Source organism: Rhipicephalus microplus, chromosome 6, assembly GCF_043290135.1.
Source record: "Rhipicephalus microplus isolate Deutch F79 chromosome 6, USDA_Rmic, whole genome shotgun sequence".
Taxonomy (NCBI): Eukaryota; Metazoa; Arthropoda; class Arachnida; order Ixodida; family Ixodidae; genus Rhipicephalus; species Rhipicephalus microplus.
This window is the reverse complement of record NC_134705.1, coordinates 166428528-166453550: the sequence shown is the minus strand read 5'-3', so window position 1 is coordinate 166453550 and position 25023 is coordinate 166428528. Positions and strand designations below refer to the sequence as shown.

Below are 25023 nucleotides of genomic sequence, written 5' to 3'. Positions count from 1 at the left end.
AGGGCGCCTGTCCACCGGTGCATGGACTAGAATGCGTATTGCGCAATGCGTGTGTAGATCCAATGCGCCCTTTTAGTATACACAGACAGCGGAACTTCGCTTCGCAGTATGTTTAAGTTGTCCTTGCTCGTCGCTGAATCTTTTCGCTAGTTGACGTCCAAGTTTTAAACTGCGCGCTTTGTTATTGCACTTATAATGATGCTATTTTCAAAATTTTCAGTTCGTGCTACATTTTCTTTGTATAAATTCTTCCACATCGTTGACATTGTTTTACCCCCGTATTCATAAACGCTCCTTGGCTTGAGCTTGACTTGAAACCGCCTTCAATGCAACGTGTTTGAAACGCGTCTGTGCGTTTGTGCTGCTTTGGCACCGCCTAAGGACAGCGCGTTCGAAACTCGGTTGTGCTGCATTGAAGTCGGCGGCAAGTTAAGTTCAAGTGAAGCAACGTTTCTGAATACGGGGTTAATCTACAGTAGTACATATAACCCACGTCATCTGACAGACGGAAGGTTCGCCTTAGCTGATTTCTGTGGAACATTCTTATGTAAACTTACGCATATGTAAATATGTGTGCTTTATACGCAAATAAACTGAAAACTGGGCAATATAGACACTTAAAAATGAAACAACCTTCTCAGGTGTAAGGAACGAATCCTTATGGCGGCGCTCGCCCTGCTGTTTGTTTGCTGCATCACCATCAGCGGCATCAACAGCCTGTTCGGACTCCAGGAGCAGCTGTCAGTCAAGTGAGTCTCATGTCTAAAGTCATAACGTAAAAATCATGACATGTATTTCATGAATGTCACGATTTACATTTTATGGTCCTACATCTCTTGTGGGGGTTTTGTTCACATGACATGTTGCAAAACTGGTATGGTATGACATGATTGCATGGCGAATACAAGCGACAGACCCTAACATAAAAATTGACATACGTGTCATGTAACAACATGACTCCATGTCATGCTCTTGATGCGCTCGCGGCCGTTTTGCTAGCGTCACATATAACAAATTCGGTATTACGTTACGTGAATGGATGACAAAGGTATGTGACTGGTTCAAACATGATAATCATGAGATGCGTGTCATATAATACCATGACTACATGCCATGCTCATGTTGCGCTGGCGGCCGTTTCGCTAGCTATACATGTACCAACCTCGGTATTACGCGACGCGAACGGACGACACAGGTAAATGACATATCCAAACATGATATTGACGACATGCGTGTGATGTAACAACATGACTACATGCCACACTCATGATGCGCTCGCGGCCGTTTTGCTATAGATTCCCATATGCCAAATTCCGTATTACGTGACCTAAATGAATGACGAAGGTACGTGACTGGGGCAAACACAATAATCATGAGGTGCGTGTCACGTGAGAACATGTCTACATGTCACAGTCAAGGCGCCTATACATCTCGACGAGACGTGGTGCGCGCGCTCGCCGGCGTCCATTACATCGCGTCACTCCGGTGTTGCCACGCCAGGCGCCAATCCTGCCATATTCTCGCAGGGGCGTGCCGTGCTGCGTTGCTTTGACGCAAGCGCGTTTCGGCGCGTCCGGCGGCCCTCCATCAAGAAAAAAAATTGCCCGCAGCTTCCCTCGGGGGAACACTGAGGAGGATGCGGAGCATATAATTGGTTAACGGGGTGTTAAAGTGCGACTTACTTGGGTCGATGGCTAAATTGGTTAACGTGGTTGTGAAATGGGGTGTTAAATTGCGACTTACTTGGGTCGATGGCTAAATTGGTTAACGTGGTTGTAGGAGGGGGTGTTAAATGAGTGAACACGTACACACGTATGCGAAAGGGCGGCGCTGGTCGAAGGGACGTCGATCATTGTGTTTGTGGATTCGTTGGAATTCATTTCACCGCGACCTTGGACGTCGACGCGCCGTACAAACCAACCGACGAGCGGCAACTGAGCGAGCGAGCGCCGACCTTGAGTATATATACAGCTCGACGGCGCATGCACTGTCAGCTGTTGAATGTTCTCGAAGCGCGACGCCACATGCGCGTCCACTGGAGAATCAGGAGAATTGTAGATGTCGAACGCGGTGTGTAGAGGAGGAAGGGTGCACAGATGGTGGAGGAGTGAAGCACGCGCGGTGTGTAGAGGAGGAAGGGATGCACAGATGGTGGGAGAGTGGGCGACGGCGCGACGGCGCATGCGCGCGCGTCAGCTGTCGAATGTTTGAGAAGCGGTGCGGACGGCGCACTACAAGGCGCGAGTATAAGATGCTTCCGCATCTAAAAAGGGAGATGCAGTGTTGTCTGTGTAACGCATCGGCGCGAAAGGCAGCATGTCGCATTTCGCGCCGGTGTCCGTCGGGCCGCGCCGACGGACGCTAGTCGCTTCGGTCGCGCCTAGAGTCAGAGTGCTCGCGTTTTGCTAACGTAGCGTCGCTGTGCCCCTTTGTGTGTGCGCGTCCCCGCTACATTGGAGTACAGTGTACTAGAATAGAGGCAGTGTGCTCACAGGCGGCGGTGGGTGACCCACTTCGTGTCGACGCCGAGAGGCGGCGCGGTTCGCAGCGTCACCTGAAACTCCTTTGCGCGCCGAAGTAGAGAGCCACAGCGCAATTGTTGAAATGCCAGAAATTATGCAACGTTCGCGACATGCAATGCATGACACTTCTTTCGGGGCATCTTATCAGTGTGCAGGGCGTGAAGCAACTGACATTGTATTATTTTCAGGCCGTTTAAATGTTCAAAGTGGTTTCGCTAATGCAGCGGTCATGTCGACTGCGGTTCCGAGGAGCGAAAAACACTACGCGCTTTTTTTTTTTTCGCAATGTCAGAAATAAAATTTTGGAGTTTAACGGGCCGAAGCCACACTTCCGCTATGAGGTGCGCCATAGTGGAGGGCTGCAGGTTAATTTAGATCCCTTTAGAATTTTTAACGTCAGCCGAAATGCCGACACGCGGCTTGTTTCGTTTTTTTCTCCTCCTTCGGGAGAACAGCCACCGCGGCTAGGATCGAACACACGTCCTTAGGTTCAACAGTACAACGCCTTAGACAGCCTCCACGCCGGGTTTTTCTTGATTACGTGCCTGCTGCAGGAATGCGCGCCCTAAACCCAAACTTTAACCACCATGACAAGCACGCACGACGTTTAACATTCTAGCATCGCTGCTTCGAGACTTTAGGTGATGATTTGTGTGTGGCGTGATTCTTGCTGTAAACAAGACGTAGCATCATTATTGTCAACAGCCTGTTAGGTCCTGCAGGACAGAGACCTCTTTCATTGATTTACACCCGCTCCTGTCCTTCACTGCCAGAGTCCATTCCATTCATTGCCTCTGAATTTTCATATTTCGTGTATCCATCAAGTAAATGACGTAGCAAATTAAAAAGAAATGATAAAAATCCATGTAAATTGATGAAATAATGTTTATTTACAAATAAGTGATGAAAGAATTTGCACAAGAAATATTAGGGTAAAAAAAAGGCTGAATAATGGCAAATCGCGACATTTACACATTGATATGCACCATTGAACATGCACCATGCAGGTTTGCAAAAAAAGGCTGAATAATGGCAAATCGAGACATATACACATTGATATGCACCAGTGAACATGCACCATGTCATTGGCACCAGTGACATGGTGGCACCAGTGAACATGCCTCATTAAGTTTTCGCAATCTTACGGTGTGTCATGCTCTTCCTCTTATCCAGTTTCTCAGAATTAATGCCCTTTGCAAAGAAGTGAAGCCGCGTTGTGATGTAAAAGCTAATTACATCCTTGGTGAGCCGAGCTGAATGCTCACTGCAGCCTATTTGGCGTGTGCACTTTGCCCTCACCAGACTCAGCACATCCAATATGCTATCAGCATGCAGTTCTTTCTTGCTGAAGTGTTCTGTAAACATGTCTTCAAGCATTTTTACAAACGAAAAGAGTGTGCCGCGTGGATAGAGAAGTCCACCTCGATCCTTGTGCAGCGTCAGCGCAGCAAGCCCAGGATTCTCATCTTCAGATGGCCCGGTGAGAGCATCCATGCAGTCTTGGCAGTTAGTTTTCAATACGCACTTTCGTGCAACGTATCCCGCCACATAGTAAATTAGGCGAGAGTCGCTCCTCTGTATGTGCTCGTCATGCTCCATCGAAGACAACACCACTTCGGCTTCAGGTAAATTCCCCGAAGCAATCAGAACATCTACATGTTCCCACAAATTGTTGCTGGGAGGGCAACTTGTGCGGCTCTGCTGTGTGTCTAGCAAGGCACTTAGTGCACATGGATCTGCATTACCGTATCTAACGGTTTTCACTAAACTGTAGAAAGATATGCAGTTCATGGTTATGAGAAACTGAGTGGGTGTCGGATGATCGTTACAGCCAGAGGCTTGCCTGACTATCCCAAACATATTCTCAAGGGGGTCCTGACAAAGTCTGGATGTCATAAGGTACGAATAACCTAAACTTGCGAGGTAGGAAAGAAGCTCAAGAGTGCTTGATATCGTGACACGCAGGCCAATCGCAGTTGACTGGCTCAAGAACCCCCCTTTTTTTCTGTGTGCTGCTCCCAAGAATCCAGGTACTCCAGAAAATCCGAAAGAGCTGTTGCTGAAGAGGAACTGGGTTTCAGGGCTTCTCTTGGGTGCCGAGACGTCATAATGGTGATCAGGCGATTGATCCTCCTGTCAAAAAAAAAAAAAATTCGAATCATTATGAGTTTAAGCTCCTTCATATACATGTTATATTATGGCTTGCATGGCAACCGCACCTTAACTTTGCACTTTGTACTGTCTTTGTTGGTTTAGTTCTAATCTATGTTATGTAGTGGCACTTCTGTACAATACGTGAAGGTCCTATGACTAAGGAACTATCTATGAATAAGCATGCAAACTAACTTGCTCACATCCAAATAACATCTCCAAATTTCTTACTTGAAAAACTCCTGTGTGCCATTTATGGGTCCTGTCTTTGCCTCAATTTCATCTCTTGTAAAGGTGCAGCCCTTGAAGAACTCTCTCCCCAAAGAGTTGGAATGCGTAGGAAACTCTCTGCTGCTCGAATGAAGTTGGCTGCACGTGGCACTTGGTTATTCCTGGCATTGCCTTTAACGTAGGGCTCTTGAAGTCAAGATCGTAGGCTTTCTTGACATGCCACAACGACACCCGAGGAAAAAAAAAGCTTAGTAAAGCTGGGAAGCAAAGCAAACAGCACTTTTTCTTTCACCAGGTGGTTTGAAAGATGTAGAATTTCGTAAACATGTGCCCTTTTTCATAAATGGCAAAAGAAAATGACTTACGTCCCCGTCTGGTGTGTTAAATGAGCACTTCAAAAGTCCGTTCCGCAAACACTTTATGAGGTGGGGAAAGTCCGATACAAAGTGCAAATAACGGCTTTCATCAACTGGATGTTTCACTTTGCACTTCACGCTGCCACGCGTTCCCTTTACACCGAGCAATGTCCACATCCGACGGTTCCAAGTGGCGCCGTCACACGTTATAAAGTCAACAAAAAGCCCGCTCTTCTTAGTAAGCACTGTGGCCTCTACCATTATTTGAGCTAGCAAATCGCCTTTGATGTTGCCTCTGGTTGCAAATGTCCCGATCACTTGCGTCCATCCACCGACGAACGGAACAAATAGGATCACCATGCCGTGATCCGAATGCGTGGTCCTGTCTGCTGCAGAAGTGAACGGTCCTAAATCTACAAACCCTTCGATTTGACCTGACTGCTTCACAGATATATTCTCTGCAAGCTTGAGCTCAGCTTGTTATGCCAGCGAGTCCTCTTCAAACGTCCGTGCCTCTGAAAAAGGCAATCTGGGTCAAGGCCAGCCCGCAGTCCGCCTGACGCGAACAACCCAACGGCGTGAACACGCGCGGCGCCTCTCTGGCCCATGTGCATTGAGTCAGCGGCGCACGTGACAGCGAGCCGGCGTCCTCGTGTCTGGTGGTCTGACGCATTGCGCGGCGACCCCATTGGAGGAATCTGCCCTGACGACCAGCGGCGCTTCTAATTGGACATTTTTGGTTGGACCCGGTGCCTATAAAAGAAGCCCTGCGGTGCGTCGCGATCGGCGGTCCTATGAGAGAGGAGTCCCCATGTCGGAGAGCCGGCATGTGTGTGAGTCGGCGGTCTTAGGCGAAAAGCTGACCTATGTGTTAGAGAGGAGAGCTCGGCTCTTCGAGTCTCTGTCGGCCCCAGTGCCGAAATTGTAACGCCTCTGTATATATGCTGTACATAAACCTTATTTAACTCACCGTCGTCTCGTCCGCTCGTCTTATCAGCTCTGCGCAGAAGCAGTCGCGAGCTGAGAAACATACGCTACCAAACGGCTGGTGACCTTCCCGGCGGAGTTGAAAGCAGTGGCGCCTTCGGGACCGTGTTGGCGTCGCCGTCTTTCGCAACAGTGGTGGCTTCGGTGGGATCGGTCCGTCGTTCGCAACAGTGGAGGTCAGCGGTGGGATTTCGGAAGTGGCTTCGCAACAGTGGTTGGCAGCTGCGGGATCGGCCGGCGTCAGCGACATCGATGCGGTGAGTGCCTGATGTTTTCCCCTCAGTTCACCAGACTACTCTAGCTCAGGTTGTAGTAGTTTAGAGAAGGGCTGTGTGATGCATTAGAGTGAGCTTTGATCGTTTCAAGCAAAGTCGAAGTGCTTTGAAACCAAAGTTAATGCGGAGGGGGTAAAAACGGGAGAGTGAAAAATTGCTTGCGCGTCTTGCTAGTTGACTTATAGTGGGTACGGCAAGTAAATTGTTAACAGGGGCAAACAGCAAGAGGCTAGTGTGAACGATGGAGAACCTTAAAGTGAAGGAACTCATCGAAATTTGTGAGGAACTCGGCATTACTTTGGGCCGTGCGAAACGAAAGCAAGCGATCCTTGAGATCATGAAGGATGAGGGAGTGTCGGCTGAGGAAGTCGATGAGGCCTGGGTGGATATTAAAGCACGCCGTGAGGAGGCTGAAAGGCGAGAAGTAGAAGCTCGCGAACGTGAGGAGGCTGAAAGGCGCGAAGCTCGCGAACGTGAAGAAGCTGAAAGGCGCGAAGCTCGCGAAGAAGCTGAAAGGCGCGAACGTCGCGAGCGCGAGGAGGCCGAGAGACAGGAGCGCCTTGAGATGAAACGACTAGAATTGGCAATCCTACAGTGTTCGCAGGCGCCTAGCGTAGCTTCTCCGAAGATTCAGGTCAGCGGTTTTAGAATTCGTGACCAACTGCCACCGTTCGTAGTAGGCGAGGACATGGCGAAGTATCTCGTCAAGTTTGAACACGTCTGTGAGCGAAACGCTTTGGAGCGGTCTCTTTGGGCGCGGAACCTGCTAGCTCTTCTTCCCGGCGAAGTGTCCGACGCGATAACTTGCTTGTCGAGGGAAGCGTTTGAGAGCTATGACGAGGTTAAGGAAGTGCTCTTGAGACGTTATAAGTTGTCACCCGAGGCTTTCAGGCAAAGGTTCCGGTATGCTAGAAAGGGGAATGAGTCACACGTTGACTTCGCGTTTCGTCTTAAAGCCGATTTGATTGAATGGCTCAAGGGCGAAGGTGTTTATGACGACCGCGATAAAGTGGTGGAATGCGTTGCGTTGGAGCAATTCTACCGCTGCATCGAGGAGGATGTCAAACTTTGGCTGCAGGACAAACTTGGTGAAGTACAGCTAATCAAGGCAGCAGAGTTAGCTGAGGAGTATTATACTCGCCGAAAGTTGCATAGCAGGGCAGTGCGCGTTGAAAAAGATGAAAGGAAAGAGGGCTTTTCAAAGAAACCTGATCAACGGAGACCCGATCCGCACCGTAATTTCAAGAAGGACCCGTCTCTTACGAAGGACAGTGTAGGGGAAGGGCAAACAGAAGCGGAGAAATCGAGTGAGGTTTCTACCACACAGGCATTTGAATCGGAAAACAAACGGAAGCCGCTAATCTGCTACAACTGCAAAAAGGAAGGGCACATCGCGAGAAACTGTCAGGAAAAGTTTGCTTTCGCAACGATCCGAGAATCTGAAAAAAACATTCGGTTATTGGAGCCGTATCTCCAAGAAATTAGGGTGAATGAGAAAACGTGCCGAGCACTTAGAGACTCAGCGGCAACCATGGACGTTGTCCATCCTTCATTGGTGTCTCCGGATGACTTCACAGGAGAATGCGCGTGGATCAGGCAGGTCGCCGAGGAGCAGAGTGTTCGCTTACCAATCGCCACAGTTGTCATTAAAGGCCCGTTCGGTGAGCTTCGCACCGAAGCGGCTGTGTCTGCCGCGCTAAATGATCGTTTTCCTTATCTTTTCTCCAACAACTCAGAGCAGCTTCTCAAAGAGCAGGGCAAATCGTTCTTCCCCAACTTAGCGTGCATGGCTCTCACGCGATCGCAAGCGCGGAAGCTATCGCGGCAGCTTGATCTGGTTCAATGCGGTGAACTCTCAAGTGACCTTGTCGGCGGGTCGACGGAACCCCAGAAAGGAAAGTTTCCGCATGAGTCATGTGAGCAGTCACGCGAGCGGCCCGTCGCCGAACCGACCGGCGCGGTTTCCGTAGAAAGGGGAGACGACATGGCGCCATTGAGTCAGAGCGAGAGGGTTGCAACGCTCTCGCCTGTAGCGGAAAGTTGGAGCGAGCTGCCGAGAGTTGATCGAGAGACGCTCATTCGAGAGCAGCGTGAGGATCTCTCGATTGAAGCGCTAGTGGAAAGCCACAAAAACGCGGCACAATTGCTGTCGAAGGAGCACTACGAGAAATCGGTGAAGAAGCGCGCTTTTGAAGTTGATAATCAGGAAATGCTGCTGCAGCCGTCCAAAAGGAACAAGCTTGAGGTTGATTGGGAAGGGCCCGCAAAAGTAGTATCGAAGCTTTCTGATACCAATTGTGAAGTTAAATTAGGAAGGCGGCCGAACAAAATTTATCACAGTAACTTGAAAGCAGTCGTAAATTTACTTTTAAGTGCGTCAGAGGAAGAGGGAGCGGAAGTTTTTAGTTCTAGTGAGGTAATCGAAAGAAAATCGGAGGTAATCTTGGAGCCGTTGAACCTAGAGCCTAGGTTAAGTGAAGACCAGGAGGAGGACCTGAAAAGTATTGTTTCCGAGTTTGGAGACGTGTTTTCGGACCGCCCCGGAAACACGAGGGTGATCGAACACGATATCGAGCTAAGCGGTGAGGAGTCAATCCGTAGCAAGCCGTATCTTTGTTCCCCTGTGCAACGTCGCAAGTGTGAGCCGCTCTTGGTGCCGCATAGGTATCCTCGCCTAATAGTGGCCGGTTACTGAGGTGGAGCATGTTGCTCCACAGCGCAACTTTGACGTTCGCTATCAAAAAAAAAAGGGGGAAAGCTAAACGCTAATGCAGGTGCATTGAGCAGTGCGTTCTAGCTAGTACCTTCTCAACCTTTCGGTTTCTGGCTGGCGATTAGGGGCAAAATTTTGACCTCATCACGACCTGGGCTGAGCGCTCTCGTTCAGAGTGATCTCAAGGGGCCAACTTCATGTGGTATTCTAATTCGTTGCGTTGTTGTAAGTGTGAAAAATTCAAGTTCTTACTTTAGGAGTCTTGTGTCCCACATGTGCCTCTTGATGTAGAGGGAACAAAATTCCGATAGACACGTAGATAGGTATATGTTGTACTATACTTTGTCTGGTGTTCTGTCGGGTGACCGAAGGCACTTGCGTGTGTCGTGTGTTGTCTGTTGTCGATCCGTTCTTGGCAAGTTGCAGAACCATCGACAAGTGCTGAAACCGAAGATGGTCAGAAGAGACGAGTGAAGCTGGTCGACAAGTTGTGGCGACAAGCCAGTGGAGCTGGGATCCGTCGTCAAAAATGGGATGTGTTCCCGGAACAGTCTGAAGCTGTATTCTCCCCATGGCCCTGAAGGCGAACCTGGAGGGACCTGGCGAACGAGCGCACCTGACATCCGAGCCCCGTGGAAGCAGCTCGTCTTTCCGGTGCATTGTCTGGCGGCGGAGGTGCTGTTATGCCAGCGAGTCCTCGTCAAACGTCCGTGCCTCTGAAAAAGGCAATCTGGGTCAAGGCCAGCCCGCAGTCCGCCTGACGCGAACAACCCAATGGCGTGAACACGCGCGGCGCCTCTCTGGCCCATGTGCATTGAGTCAGCGGCGCACGTGACAGCGAGCCGGCGTCCTCGTGTCTGGTGGTCTGACGCATTGCGCGGCGACCCCATTGGAGGAATCTGCCCTGACGACCAGCGGCGCTTCTAATTGGACATTTTTGGTTGGACCCGGTGCCTATAAAAGAAGCCCTGCGGTGCGTCGCGATCGGCGGTCCTATGAGAGAGGAGTCCCCATGTCGGAGAGCCGGCATGTGTGTGAGTCGGCGGTCTTAGGCGAAAAGCTGACCTATGTGTTAGAGAGGAGAGCTCGGCTCTTCGAGTCTCTGTCGGCCCCAGTGCCGAAATTGTAACGCCTCTGTATATATGCTGTACATAAACCTTATTTAACTCACCGTCGTCTCGTCCGCTCGTCTTATCAGCTCTGCGCAGAAGCAGTCGCGAGCTGAGAAACATACGCTACCAAACGGCTGGTGACCTTCCCGGCGGAGTTGAAAGCAGTGGCGCCTTCGGGACCGTGTTGGCGTCGCCGTCTTTCGCAACAGTGGTGGCTTCGGCGGGATCGGTCCGTCGTTCGCAACAGTGGAGGTCAGCGGTGGGATTTCGGAGGTGGCTTCGCAACAAGCTACAAGAAGTCCGCCGTGCTTTTTGAATGGGTCCATGTCTTGCGTCTTGTTCTTCAATTCTTGCAACACTTTTTTGCTGAAGCCAAATGCTGATTTATACAGAGCCGTGTATCGTTTCAGTGTTGATTTGCTCGGAAGGGAGAGTATGTCATTGTCCCTTATGTGGTCATAAAGGCGAGAACTCTTCATTTTCATTATGATGCATTCCAGGATCCACAGCTTGCTATAGCGGAAACCTTTCTGTTTTGCTGCTGCTGCGGCAAAGCATTGTCTGACACATTCTTGTTGCTTCTGGGGAAGCTTCGAAATCTGCTCACTTAGAGTCTCTTCGGCTTCTGCTGCATTGGATGCCCGCATCTTTTCAACATCTTCCCTCATTGTGGAAATCCGTGAAGCGAAGAGCTTGTTTTTACGTGCAAGGAACCTCAGCCTTTGGGCAACACTTTTGGAAGCCCTGGAAGGTGTTCGTTGTACTCTTGACCTCCTTGTCAAGAGAGCCTTCCTGAAGTATTTGCAGCTCATGCACTGTCCATCTGAAAATAGAAATGTGCGGAAATTGTAGCAAATTCTGACTGGGACGTGAACAAGAAACCACTGCCAGCACTTATAGCCGCCAGAATGCGCCAGCAAGTAATACATTATGTAACAAAGAACTGCACTACTTCAGTTAAGTGAAATCGGGCGACTCGTTACCCACCTTTGGTTGTTACTTTGCCGCTGCAGTTGATGCTGAAATACGTCGCATGCTTGATTTTGAGCTGCTTCTGGAGTCCTGCTGTTAAAAAGCAGGTGTCATAATCTTTGGCATTCAGAGCACCAATACAGAGTTCGGTAGCTTCCACGCTTTCCAGCACGCTTTCCGCTTCTTCCTTACATTTAATGATGCGCTCCTCAATCAGCCTCCCCCTCACAAACATCTTGCAGTAGCCATCGGGCGGTTTATCGCAGAGGAACAACACAACTTTTTCGGACGTGACAACGCCTTCTTCAAGGTAAGTCGACGAGCAATACATCACTCCGTTAAGGTCAGGATGGTGATGCATACTCCAGTACTTGGAAGGAGTCTTTAAACAATAACAAAACGACAAGCAATGCTCGGGCTCCGCTGGAACGTCATCGTGTGTCAAGTCGCAGTCCTCCCGTGAATCACCAACAGCAGCCCGTGGAAATTCAGTGCAGTCAGTCTCGAGAGCACTTCGGCTCTTTTTCTTTGCGGCTGCATGGTCATTTTCGTACATCTTCCTTTTAGCTCTCGGTTTTGGCATCTTCTTCGTGAGGTACTGCGGCGAATTTGGAAGAATCGTGGGGACGGCGTTTTCCGACAGCATCGGTTTATCACGAGGAATGCGTACCTCTTTGCCATCTATATGGTGCACGAACTCCTTGATAACGAACCTCGGTTCGAAATGCAGTTCGCAGACCGCAGAAAACTCATCCAGTTTCTTATCTGCACGGTGGAGATTTCTTTCCCACTCCTTCCGCCGTTCTTCATCACGCGGGACGCTGAACAAAGACGCCTGTGGTGCATCCTGCACACGACTGTACCCAGTTCGACAACCGGGCGCAAAACAGTAATTTCGACGGCGGTTAGGCATCTTCACGAACACATACTACACAATGATCCAAGCATAAAGCACAGAACACGCACACGGGGTACCCACGTTGATCCAATCGAACCGATCGAACTGAACTGAGCGAACCAGCCCCGTATGCCAACACGGCCAACACGAACCAAGAGAAGTTTTTCAGGTGCGTCAAGTGTCAGCGCCCCTGGTGGGCATCGTGGCAGTCGACACAGAGTGCGCCACGGCGGAGCGCCGCAAGGATAGGGCAGTGAGCACACTGCCTCTATTCTAGTGCACTGTAATTGGAGTATACTTGGCCCTTAATGATGCACTCGCGGCCATTTTGCTAGCTCCACATATACCAACTTCGATGTTATGTCACGTCATTGGATGACGAAAGTATATGACTGGTGCAAACATGATAATTTTGACACGCGTGTCATGTCAGAACATGACAACATATCACGCTCGCGACCGTTTCCCTGGCTCCACATATAGTAAGTTTAATATCACGTGACGTGAATAGATGACGAAGGTAAACGACACATCCAAACGTGATAATCATGACAAGGAGGTCATGCACGGCATCATTTATCTCCAACTCGTAACGTTCTGCTGACTTTAAAGTGACATATAAAGCTTTCTCATTTGTGCTTCGCATATCATCGATTCCCACGGTACGTGGGATCTGCCATTTTTTTTTTACAAATGAGGGCTGTTTAACTCAATGTGAAAAGTTAAACATTGAAATCTAGTGATTTGTGCAAACTTCATAGAATGTCACGCACGCATATGTTCAGTAAAGTAATGATTTACAGTACTTCGCGCTCATATGCAAGAGCAGAAAACCACCCCGTCTTGTGTTATGAACACATGTTCGACGATTAGGAGTAGGGTGTACTCTTAATATAGCAGAAAGCTGTGTTTGGAAAAACTTGTTAACGATTTAAAGTACCTGGGACTCTACTATGAGAAGGCAAAACACCGTACCGTGGGCCTCACCCACAACGCATCTTTAGCGGTACCTTACTCTTCGAACCTAAGCCACGGAGATATACCGTTCACGTAATCAAAGACTTCATGAAAGCACGTATGAGGTCCATATGACTGACTACCGTTTTTGCCACAGTTCTAATTTGATGGTATATACCTTTCTAGAGTGAATATAATGTACAAGGCCGAAATTCCCACCTATGTAAGTGTTCCATCATCCCGTGCGTGACATCTTTTATCAATATAGCTACGAGCTAATTTTAATATTGAGCAGAGAGCTCTAACCATACGCGTTCGATGACTAAAGACACCATGAAAAAAATTGGCAGCATATCCACGGAGTGAATGGTGGATAGTGGGGCGAAGCATCCGTCCGTCCATTCGTTCTTGCTTCCGTCCATCCATGCGTGCGTCTGTGTGGCCGCCCGTGCGTCCATACGCCCGACCGTGCGTGCGTCTGTTCATGCGTCCATCCCTGCTTTCGTCCATGCATCCACTCCTGCGTCCATCCATGCATCCATCCGTCCTTGCAGCCATCCGTGCGTCCGTCCATGCATCTGTCTGTATGTCCGTTCGTCCACCTATTCAACACTCCAAGTACCACCATCTCGCATCTTTTCATCATATGTTTGTCATATAGAAGCACCGCCATCCAGCGGAAATTCCAAGGACTGAAAGAGAGGAGGCACACCACTTTCTTACGGCTTGCGCTTCGTGTCTACTTCCCCCCTTTAACCACCTCGAGTTCATGGTATATACTAGTTCACTGTATTCATGGCACTGCGGCCCAACGCTCGCTAAACCTTTCTAAAACCTATAGGTTACGCCCAGCGAGTATAACGTAGCAACCCTTTCTTGCCTTCTGTGCGTTGTTGAACAACAAAAAATTCGCAGCGTGCGCGTTAAATAAAAGCCGAATTCTCCTGTCTCTCGTTCCCCCTTAGCAGCCATTGGCATGTACATTGAGCACTATCTTTTATTGTTCAACAACGCACAGAAGATATCTCTCAACGGTACCACCTTAAAGGTCAAAATGTTAAACTTGTTACACACTACTATAACGGCTACGAAGGATGAACAAGTGTTGCTATATGAGCTTCGCCCCTAAAGATTGTTGTGATTCTGACCATTTAGTGTGTATTCGTCGGCGACAGCTGTCAAAACTTACCCCTGTATTGCCACGCAGTCTCGTGTCACAAAAGCACTGTTATATTTGCATGTCTTCCACTTGAGTGAGTGAAGATTTCGCAGAACAGCAGTCAGCAAGCTTCGAGTTTAGGCACGCACATAAGCAAGGGAAGGCCCATTCCTCTCCCCTACCCACGAAATTTGTTCAGTTTGCTACATTCCCGGGCAACCTTTTTATTTTCCTTGAGAGTCTTTCTTTTAAACAGTTAGGTCCTGCCCCCCTCTGCCCTCCTTACTAGAAAATATCCTGGATACCATGCCTGAGTCGAGGTATGGAGTGTGCGCATGACGTCATCCGCGAGGATCGCTACAATCAGGGTTGCCAATTTGGGGGTCCGCGCGCTCACCGCACTCGCTTTAAACTCGCTGCACACGCCGTTTCCGAGATCCGTACGGAAACGTGGATGCCTACTGACCTTAGGAACACTTCCTGCACGCCGAAGCACGGATAGCAGGACGGCGCGTATGAACGGACCTTCAAAATGACACGATCGTTTTGGCCCCTTGCGGATCAAGGCTTCGTGCATAAATTGCGAGGGTTACATTTCTTTGATCCTATGGCCGCAGGTATGCCCACGAGTCCGTGAACGTGATGGTTGTCGTGGTGCTCCTGTCTTTCCTGCCGCACGGTGGACGAAACGGATCGGTGCTCGACTGGAAAAACGTGTCCGGTCGCATCTCCTGGCGAGCCTTGCTGTCCGTGGGTGGTGGTCTCTCGCTTGCCGGAGCCGTCGAGGTGAGAGTAACAAACAGAAAAATCGTGGGCACCTCTACTCCAAGTGAATGCTGGGAAATAGCGATGGGCGTCTCGTGCCTGCGTTTGTTTTCGCAGCGTTTCATTTTTGCGTCAGCAGCTCGAGATCCACTCGATACCGGGGTTTCGCTTGTGTTTTGGCTGCTGTGCCTCGTTGCTCCTCGCTAGGGTTGAGCAATCGACGTAGTCGTTCTCCATTGACGGCGGGATGCATCAATACTGATTGCTGATCAAGTTGGTATTTGCTTATTCACTATGTGTGATATTTCGCGGAAAACTATGTCATTTAGGCGGGATGCACTCTTCGTCGGCACTGATGTTCTCAGGCAAGTGCACATAGTGTTTTTGGCGAGCTTCCCCAGAGCGGCCTCCATGGCGGGAAACACTACCCGACTAACGGCCCCTTCCTGTTACTGATAGGGTTACCTTATTTGCTACAACGGTGCCATATACAGTAACGCTATTGGCTTCAGCTGTAGCTTCAGCGTAGGAACGCCGGAGGCGAAACCATCACAGACGTTGGAATGATGGTACAGTGGCGCTTTCTCTCGGCCTATAGCGGTGAAGCTCGGCGGTTGTTTAGGTTGAAAACTGCGTGACACCCAGCACCGTTCGCCTTTGGTCTATAACTGCGTTGTACGTAAAATGCAAGTTCGCTTTTTAAAAGAACGTACTCGCCACTACACTTTTAGAAGTGATCAGCTTATGGCGGAGTTCATTCCTGTGTGCCGAATGACCGCACCTACTGCTTATGCGCCACCTCTCCCCCTCTCCTGGCGTGAGCGCCCCGATGTGGGAGGGCCTACTCTTCACGCTCATGCGAGGAGAGGAGGGAGAGTTGGCGCATGTGCAGTGGGGGAGCGGATGGTCACCGAGAGCCCTCTCCTCGCTTGAGCACGAGGACGTGGGAGGAGGTGGGGTGAAGGATGTGAAAGAGTGCTGTCTTCCGCTTCGTTTATCATCTTCCGTTTATTTCTCCATCACCGCTGTGCGCTCGTATATATTGCTGCAAGCGCTCGCTATTTAATGAAGGCCTGAATCCACATAGACGTTGCAGCGCGTCAGTGCGTCACTTCTTGAGGTGGTGCCGTGCCCTCTCCCTATGAAGAGAGAAGGCGCGTGGCTACCCGAAGCTGCGCGCTTCGTCTCTCCACATTGCAGAGGGCTTGACGCCGTGTGTAGAAGACAGGCGCCGACCAAGGAGGTTATACTAAAACTTCTGGAGTGGCGGTCCCGCATAGCCGCCAATGTATCGAAGTGAAGCCGCGGCGGCCATGTTGCTCAGGGCAGAAGGCGGTGGCGGCTGCCTTGTAGCGCCGTAATGCTGTGGTCGCTGGCAGCCGTGCGTTTCGTTATAGCTACTAAAGCACCGGTTTATTATTCTTAGGCAGCGAGGGAACGTGGGAGTGACTCTAATGCATATATGCTTTAATTTTTCTTTGACACTTAGCGTTTTAGGCGTGTTTAAAAAAGAAAAGAAAAGCCAGGCATGCACGGAACGCGCAGCACAGTCGCACCTACAGCTAGAAAAGCGGTCTTTCAGAGCATTTTCTAAACACTCTTTGGGATGCTACAAGCACACTGCTGTGTACCCACAGCGCCTTAAATATTAATACACTCTGTGTAGTAGGCCAGTATTCACTATGCTATCGTTCGTCGTTCTTTGGAGAAGCGTACGCGGTACCCGCTACACACTTGTTGGAAAGTTTGTGCAGATTTTTTTAAGCAGTGGCTGATGACGACGAAGAAATATGTGTGAAGTGGGTATGCGGCACAGTTAAAGGGTGGTAAAGAACAAGTTTTCCAATGAGTTGGAGCATTAGACGACCCAGTCGTTGAGCAATTCGTCTTGTGTGACACCTGGCTGTTTCTTCGACGTTATAAAACGCTTTCTTATTCCTTTCCCGACATCAAGTCTGCCTATGGCCAGTTTAGAAACAAGTTACAAGCACTGGAGTGGCTCAGTGATAGAATACTGGACAGGCACGCAAAGGACCTGGGTTGGAATTCCATCGTGTTATTTGTGTTCTTTATTTACCGAGTTTTTTTTTGTTCTATACTGGTTAAGGGCGGCGGCGGACAACTACGGCGTCGCAAGTGACCTGTGTTCTTACCTCATGACTGTCACTGTGAAAAAAATTTGTACTAAAGGATATCGATTAGCAATATATGTTTACACAGTTGCCTCACAGCAGAATTGACCAGTGAGGAGATGCAAGGAAAGTATAAGTTTCACTCGTACGCAACCATAATCCCTTGGCGAACAACAGTGCAGCGTGTGTGCAAACTCTGTTTATTAGGGGGGGGGGGGGGAGGCAGTGTCTTTCATTTTTTCATGTACTCGTTTGTGAAGCTCCTGGATAATACAGGGAAAACGATGCTTGGAAAACTTGCAATCGTTCCTCTGATGATACGTTCTGCTCCAATATCTGGTCGAAGAAATTCCGAGAATCAATGCATTTTAAAAGGCCCCATTGGTACATGCGTACGATGTCGTACCCTTCTTTTTGAGCTGTTAATTGTACCTTGTTCGTGATTTTTTTTCAATTTTTGTTTTATTTTTGTTTTTTGCTTGTACCAATCTTTTGTGGGTGAAGTTCAGGGGTGGCGGGATTTTGACAGCTCCATCAATGAGAGGAGCTTTAGGCGAAAGTGTACTTCCCTGAATTTTCAAAGGAGCTCGTTTCCTTTTTCTCCTGCATAAAAAGAAGCATATCACAACATATCAGAAATTTCGAGGCTGGGAGCGTAGTACTTATGCAAATATAAGAAGCTCCAAATCCCAGAAAGGCAGAGCCAGTGCTACATTAGCTACCTTTCGAAAGCGAAACGCTCACTTCTGTTAGGCACACTCGCATACTGGCTTTCGTAAGTGCGCATGGAAACGATGCAAACACGCTAGTAATTTTATAAGCCCGCCGTCTCGCTATTTACCTTGTCTCATCGAAGCAGCATGCTTCAACATGTGTACTAAACATCATTCGTCATTATTTGTTTTTTTTTTTTGGCGCTTAACCTTTTCTCCTCATAGCACACTCTCATGTTCCGCGCATTACGACGTCTTCGGAACCCTGAAACGTACAAAAAATTTATTCCAAGTATCTCTGTGCACCCGGACGTAAAAAGGAAGTATATGTAGTCACAAATGCAGTCGTTGTCATGAAAATATGCGAGCGCAAAAGTGAGCGGGCGAAGCGTGCCTGCGTGCACATCAAAAGTTGTACCCGGTGTCCGCTTCACATGATTCGCGCTGCCAAATGCTACCCAAGAGCCCACCATCGTCGTTTTTTAAAGTCATCACTGACGTGCTTAAAGCCATCATGTTCAATTAGAGGCATCACACGCAACATTACTGGCACTAAAACAACGCGAAAGCCACGTACGCTACTATGCGCCCATCCACTTTCTGCCCTGAGCAATATGGCGTCGGTAAGCTTCAGCTACGGAGCCCCTCCGCCACTCCAGAAGATTTAGTATAACCTCCTTGGCGCCGACACGCTGCAACGGCTACGTGGATTCGTGCCTTTACACTCTCCTAGCAGCGCTGGGTGTTCACATATGGCGATACACAAAAAAATGGGAGGGGGAAGGTAACATAATCGGTACACAACATATACACAACTCCACACACATACGGCGCATACACTGAAGCATGCAAGTGGAAACTCAAGTGAACACCAGCGCAGCTTTGCATCCCCACATTGGTTCTCTTTAGTAGGGGATGGTGTAATTTGTTTCTTTTTCCGAATGCTCTGCTGCACAGCCCTCAAGCATGCGTGCAAGACCGAAAAATATAAAACAGAATATTTAACCAACCATAAGTCTGAACTCATTCTGACATATGGCCACAGTAGGAACGTTGATTCGCTGATCCCGCAACTTATGTACAGTGTCAAGTTTCATTAAAAGGGAGCACGGGAGCGCGTAGCCAGCGTGCTCCGGCGGCTGCTGGCAGCGCGTTCAAGCGGGAGCGATAGGAACCGCAGTCTCTTTTCGCGTCATCTCGCGGCGAGCAAAACAACGACTCCTTGCTGATATGAACCAGCGGCAAGATTGCGACCCCCTCCCCCTTCAAGGTGATTACTCGCCTTTCGCTGGTAATCGCCTTGAAGGGGGTCACAATCTTGCCGCTAGTTCATATCAGCAAGGAGTCGTTGTTTTGCTCGCCGCGAGATGACGCGAAAAGAGACTGCGGTTCCTATCGCTCCCGCTTGAACGCGCTGCCAGCAGCCGCCGGAGCACGCTGGCTACGCGCTCCCGTGCTCCCTTTTTATAAAACTTGACACTGTACATACATTTCATCAGAAAATTCTTGAGCCACGTGTTCTTCAATTTTCAGCAAAATGCACGCGCTCTCCAGCATGTTTCACACGTGCGTTTCTTGCAGTAATACCGCAAATGAAACTTTGTATTCTGCGCCATTTCAGACAGTCGAGGCGTGCTCTAGCTGATAAAAGGCCATTAAAGCGGCCAGTTTTCTGGCTGCATTGCTTGCCCCAGATAGGTGGAATTCCGCGCGTGCATTTCCGCTGATTTTTGGGAAGACACGCTCCACTTTCCTTCTTATTTTTTACACACAAGATTTCTTGGATTGCTGACTTAATCATTGAAACGAAAGGGGAATTGTAAGAAGACAGTTGAAAGAACAGGGAACTTACTCGGGATTAATTCTAATGTCTAAAATAAAAGAAAGCTGAGGTAGTTGGTACTTATTAATTCTGAAAAACACAGGGCGTGCAAAGACTGACTCAAGAAGGAAGTCAGGACATCACAAACTGAAGATGCGGTCAACGGCGGAAGAGGAAGAAGATACGAAAACTTATTTGCGCATCAGAAAGAAGACAGGATAGCGCACGTCACTATCCTATCTGTCTTTTGTATCTGGAGTACGCTCCTTGCTATCTGTCTTTTTTCTGAAACGTTCCTTGCGCACTAACAAAGTGTATTATCTGCGCATGTCCATGCAATATGCGAACTTATGAATCCGGCATGCGCGGCTTTCAACGGGAAAGATAACTGTTAAGACATATGATTTTATCTCTATACATAAAGTTAATCGTTTTTTGACTCAGGCATACGCTACCGCTATTATCTATAGACTATTTTACGAAGAGGTTTCAGTGCTGCCATGTTAGGCTGCTAACCTTTGTGGTTTGCACCTTTAACAACTAAACGAACATCGTTACGGTAGATGCAGACACATGAAAACGGTTGAGTTGATGCATACGATGCTTCGTGGCCTTATAAATTCACGTTGCAATATGAAGAAAACATCGAGTTAACAGACCAAGATGGTGGTGCCCTTGTGTCTTGGGTAAAATAGTCTACATTCCTTGCCACAGTCAACAGGTGTTTGTGATGTCATGATCTCCTTCTCGTGTCCGTGTTTGCGTGCCCTGTCTTTTTCAGACTAATTGTTATGTTATTTGTTAGCCGTTAGTGTCAAACACACAGGCACAGAGAGCTTTCAGCTGTTAGTGCCTCTGTGGCCACGCTACCAGCGTGACTTTCGCGTATTTGCGCGGGACTCGAGCCGTGAAGCGCGATCGCGTTGACGCAGTGGACGGGTCTTTCCCGGCGCATCACCGAGGAGCTGAGCAGCCTGGACTTCCTGACGCCGCTGCAGACGCAGGTGGTGCTCATCCTGCTGACCACCGTGCTCACAGAGGTCAACACCAACGTGGTCATCGCCAGACTCCTCATACCGATCGCCTCGGACATCGTGAGTGGCTATCTCCAAGCGGTGCTCTCTAGAAATCAGATCACGCGTGTGAGTTGCGGTGATGCCGGAGCATTGCTCGAGATGATCGGGCTTGTGCCTAAAAAAAATGGAACATTTTTATGGCGATGAATTGTTTCGGAGGAAGGCAAGAGGTGACAGCACGTTCGAATGTAGCATTACGTGTGTAGCTTTCATATTCAGAGGGAGGGAACAACTGAACACGAAGGCCCTACACTTGGAACAAAAAATATACCCTTATTCGTACATTGGTGTACACATGAACAAACAGAACGTAAAACTGTAGTTGAATGTTGAAAGTGTATCACTATATTTAGTCTCTCGAACCACAATAGCTACTGACATTGATATAAATTACTATCACCAAAGTACAATGCATATATATTGCCGAAGATCAAAATTATCGATAGTAACATACACCTTTCTAAGACGTCAAAGTTGCGTCGGCATCGTTAAATAGTTCGTTTGCTGTTGCTATCTCGAGTGATGCAGGGGCACACAAAAGCCTTCCACAGTAATGGAACTTCCAGTGACGTTCCTCTTAACAATAGCCGCATTGGCCCCTTAACACGAAGAGCTTTTCATCTGGCTTCTGAAGCAGGCACGCCTTCGAAGTATTCGCATATTCATGATTAGGGGCACGCATGCACGCACCGCAGGGCGTGCTCACCAACGTGCACCCTCTGTACTACGCCCTGCCCGTGGCCATGGCGTCATGCACGCCCACTGTGCTGCCCACGGCGGCTCCCAGCATCGCCGTCGTCACCTCGTGCATGGACATTCAAGTCGTCGACATCGTGAGTGCAGCGTGGTCTATATAGAGAGGAAGACATGTTTTAGAGAGATGGACTCGTTACGTCATGCAGCCAACGTTCCTACGCAACCTCCCAAACATACCCAAGGCAGAAAGCCTTGTATCGTTCCCGGATAAAAAGAAAACTGTAGCCTGGTGTCGTCTTCGACACAAACGGCATTGAATTTCTCGTGTCGTTAAACAGGTGTGATTACTCCCAAGTTATTAAGAGTACAAATTTAAATATATCATGGCATATCCACGATATGAACGATGATGAGTGGGCGAAGCAGAGGAATGGTTCGGTGTTACTGTAAATCACCCATGACATTGATCACTAACGCATGTAAATGAGTGCCCTACAGCTACACACAATGCTTATTGGTCATAACTGGTATGTTTTCCGAACCTTGCATCTGCTGTGCCGTGATAGCGGGAGAAGAAAGTGGGGTCTGGAACGCGCTTTCTCTTCATCGTCAACGGCACCATCGCCATCGTCAGCAGCGGCTACGACGTGATACCGGACAGGCCTCGTTCATAAGTAGCTTCGCATTTAAAAGAAGTGGCGATAAGTGCGGAATTGCAGCCAAACAAGGAATGAGGAAGGGAATTAAGTGTGGTGAAAATGAGCGCTCAGATGGTTGAGCATGAGAACCTTTGTCTCACGGTCGTTGGTTCGAGCCCTACCCAGCTCTCATATTAGTAACCCTTTCGCTTTTTCAGTTTTGTACTTCCATACTTCTTTTTTTTTCGCTTCTTATCAGCACCTTGAGCAAATAAAGAAAACTTAAAAGTGATCAGCGTACATTGAAGTAGATCAAGCCAATCGATTGTGAAGGAACAGTGAACCTGATGACATAAGTTTGAATGAAATGTGAGTCCCAGTGACTCAGTTGCATCAATATGAATCAAGAGTGAATCAACGTTCTTACAAAACAGAGGCTTTTGCCTGTGATCTTTTTAGCCTAAAACGAAGTGGTGGATCCCCCCCTCCCCTACATTAATTTGTTGTACAAAAGCACAGTACGGTAGGACGATTAGGTTGATTGATGCTTTTTTGGCATAAAATTGCACCGATAAATCAATCCATCATTCAATCAATGAAAAACCGTCAAATCAGTCCAGTCTATTCCAGTCCGTTCCAGTCCAGTTCGTTCCAGTCCAGTCCAGTTCGGTCAAGTCTAGTCTAGTCTAGTCTGATTCAATTTAGTTCGTTCTTTCTGTTCGTCAGTATACTTCAGTAAATTAAGTTCAGTCGGGTTCATTTCGCTTCGCCAGTTCAGTCAGGCTCAGTTTATTTTAGTTCGTCCGTTCAGTCCGGCCCAGTTTATTTCAGTTTTTCAGCTCTGCCATGTTCAGTTTCAATTCAGTCAGTCCGTCTGTCGCGCGTGCAGCTCTACCCGGGCCTGGCCGTGAAGCTGAGCTCCATCCTCCTCGTGCTCGCCACGGTGAACACAGTCGGCGTCTCGCTGTTCTCCCTCGGCGACCTGCCCGCCTGGGCCGTCGCCAAGAACGGCATCATGACGGGCGCACTCGCCAACGCCAGCAGTGCTGCCTAGCAGCGTCGCGCCGCAACACTGGTGTGTCGCCCCAAGACCAACGGGAGTGAACGTGGCAGGCCGGGCCTACGGTGTCGGTCACCATGACTCGGCAACTTTTTGCCTCCTCCTGGCGCCTCCGACAATCAGCGGACATAGTTCGCAAAAATGACTGTTTTTAATTTTGTCATCTTTATATTTTACGTCTTTTCTTGTTTTTTATTAGCTGATATTGTGTTTTTTCACTTAATATAATGTTTCGTTACGCTCATCGTTATGAACGGCGCAAAAAACACGGGACACAAATGAAGCAAAACACAGATATGGGCGCCCTCCGTTAGCGGCACCCCTTCGCGCTTATTATTGGTTTTCTGCCATCTCATGTGCTTTTTTATTTCTATCCTTCGTGACGGACCACCTGTGAACTTGCGCAGGCACGTGAAGCTTTAAAATAACGGTGAGTTGAACTACTTGATGTGTATTCATCCTAAAAGACAGGTCGTGCAAACACGGATACGAGAAGGAAGTCATCGTTGGTGTCTTATCTCTTCCTTGTGTTCGTGTTTGTATGTCCCACAATGATGGAGATATTTGGGGTTTTACGTCCCAAACCTACGATATAATTACGAAATAGACCACGCACAGCGAAGAGCTCCGGAAATTTTGACCATCCGGTGTTCTATGACGTGCGCTGACAGCGCAAAGTACACGGATCACCACGATTCCGCCTTCATCAAAATGCGACCACCGCGACAGGAATCAAACCCGTTACCTTCGGATGAGCAGCCGAATACCCGAGCCGGTGATCCACTGAGGTGGACAATGTCGAGAGGTCAACGCTCGGGCGATGTTGTTAATAATACTAATAAGGGATTGGTTGTAACGCCCCGAAACTACGATACGTTTATAAAAGACCCCCGTATAGTGGAGGACTCAATAAATTTCGACCGCCTCGGGATTTTTAACAGTGCACGTAAATTTTAGTACACGGGCCACGAGCACTTTTGCCTCCATAAGTGCTCCCTCCGCACTTTGGATGAAATCCTGCAACCCGCGGGTCTGCATTCGAGCACCTCATAACCACTGGACCGTGCACCGCGGTGGGTGGAGCGATATTTTTAAAATTTTGCTGGCGCGTACCTTGCATATTGGAACAATAGGGGTCTGAAACACGCGACCCACGGGCCTTTCGTTCGTGGTCCGCGACTTCGCTAAATAGTGGTCGCATTATTTTTCTAGTCTATCGCAGTTATTGTTTTCTTTCAGGAAGGTACAGAGACTGCACTGGTATCAGACACTTTTTTTCTTTTTTTTGCGAGGCACGCAATGCGGTCACCATGTTGAAAGATCACTGTATAACAAAAGCTGTATCTCTGAATCGGCGTACAGATTTCAGACGTTGTGGATATCAGTATCGATGTGTTTTTTTTTCAAAACCCGACGTCTATATCGCCTTCATAAATGACCCATATATGGAAAAAGCACTTTTTTTTTTTAATGGCGACGTTAAAGGACGTTTCGCTACAACTCCCCCACAACCCTACGTTCTTCGCTGTCCCGCACTTTGTTGGATTAACTTTCCTGAAAGAGAAAACAAACTTTATTTATTGTAGAGAAGTTTCGGGGGCTGATGTTGGCAGTCCCTGACGGTTACTTTGACGCGCTTGCTTATGTAAGCTTGAGACACCATTGATTGATTGATTGATTGATTGATTGATTGATTGCCACTTTTATCCTGGGCCATGAAACGAGCGGTTCCTTGCTATTTAAAATAATTTGTTCATAACGTCAAAATGTTACGCACTAGATATTTGA

The 25023-nt window shown here is 48.6% G+C and overlaps 1 protein-coding gene across 2 annotated transcripts; it reads left to right on the top strand.

Annotated features, from left to right (window-relative positions):
- The first annotated feature begins 650 nt into the window (after positions 1-650).
- Positions 651-24307, top strand: LOC142765027 (solute carrier family 13 member 2-like). 2 transcript variants are annotated; one of them, XM_075865575.1, is made up of 5 exons: positions 651-749; positions 14951-15119; positions 20698-20859; positions 21537-21674; positions 23065-24305. In XM_075865575.1, the coding sequence occupies exons 1-5, from the start codon at positions 661-663 to the stop codon at positions 23227-23229; spliced, it is 723 nt and encodes a 240-aa protein (XP_075721690.1). In that variant the 5' UTR covers positions 651-660; the 3' UTR covers positions 23230-24305. The 2 variants fall into 2 exon arrangements, with proteins under 2 accessions (XP_075721690.1, XP_075721691.1); XM_075865576.1 differs by lacking the exon at positions 21537-21674 and having other exon boundaries at positions 23065-24307.
- Positions 24308-25023: the final 716 nt, after the last annotated feature.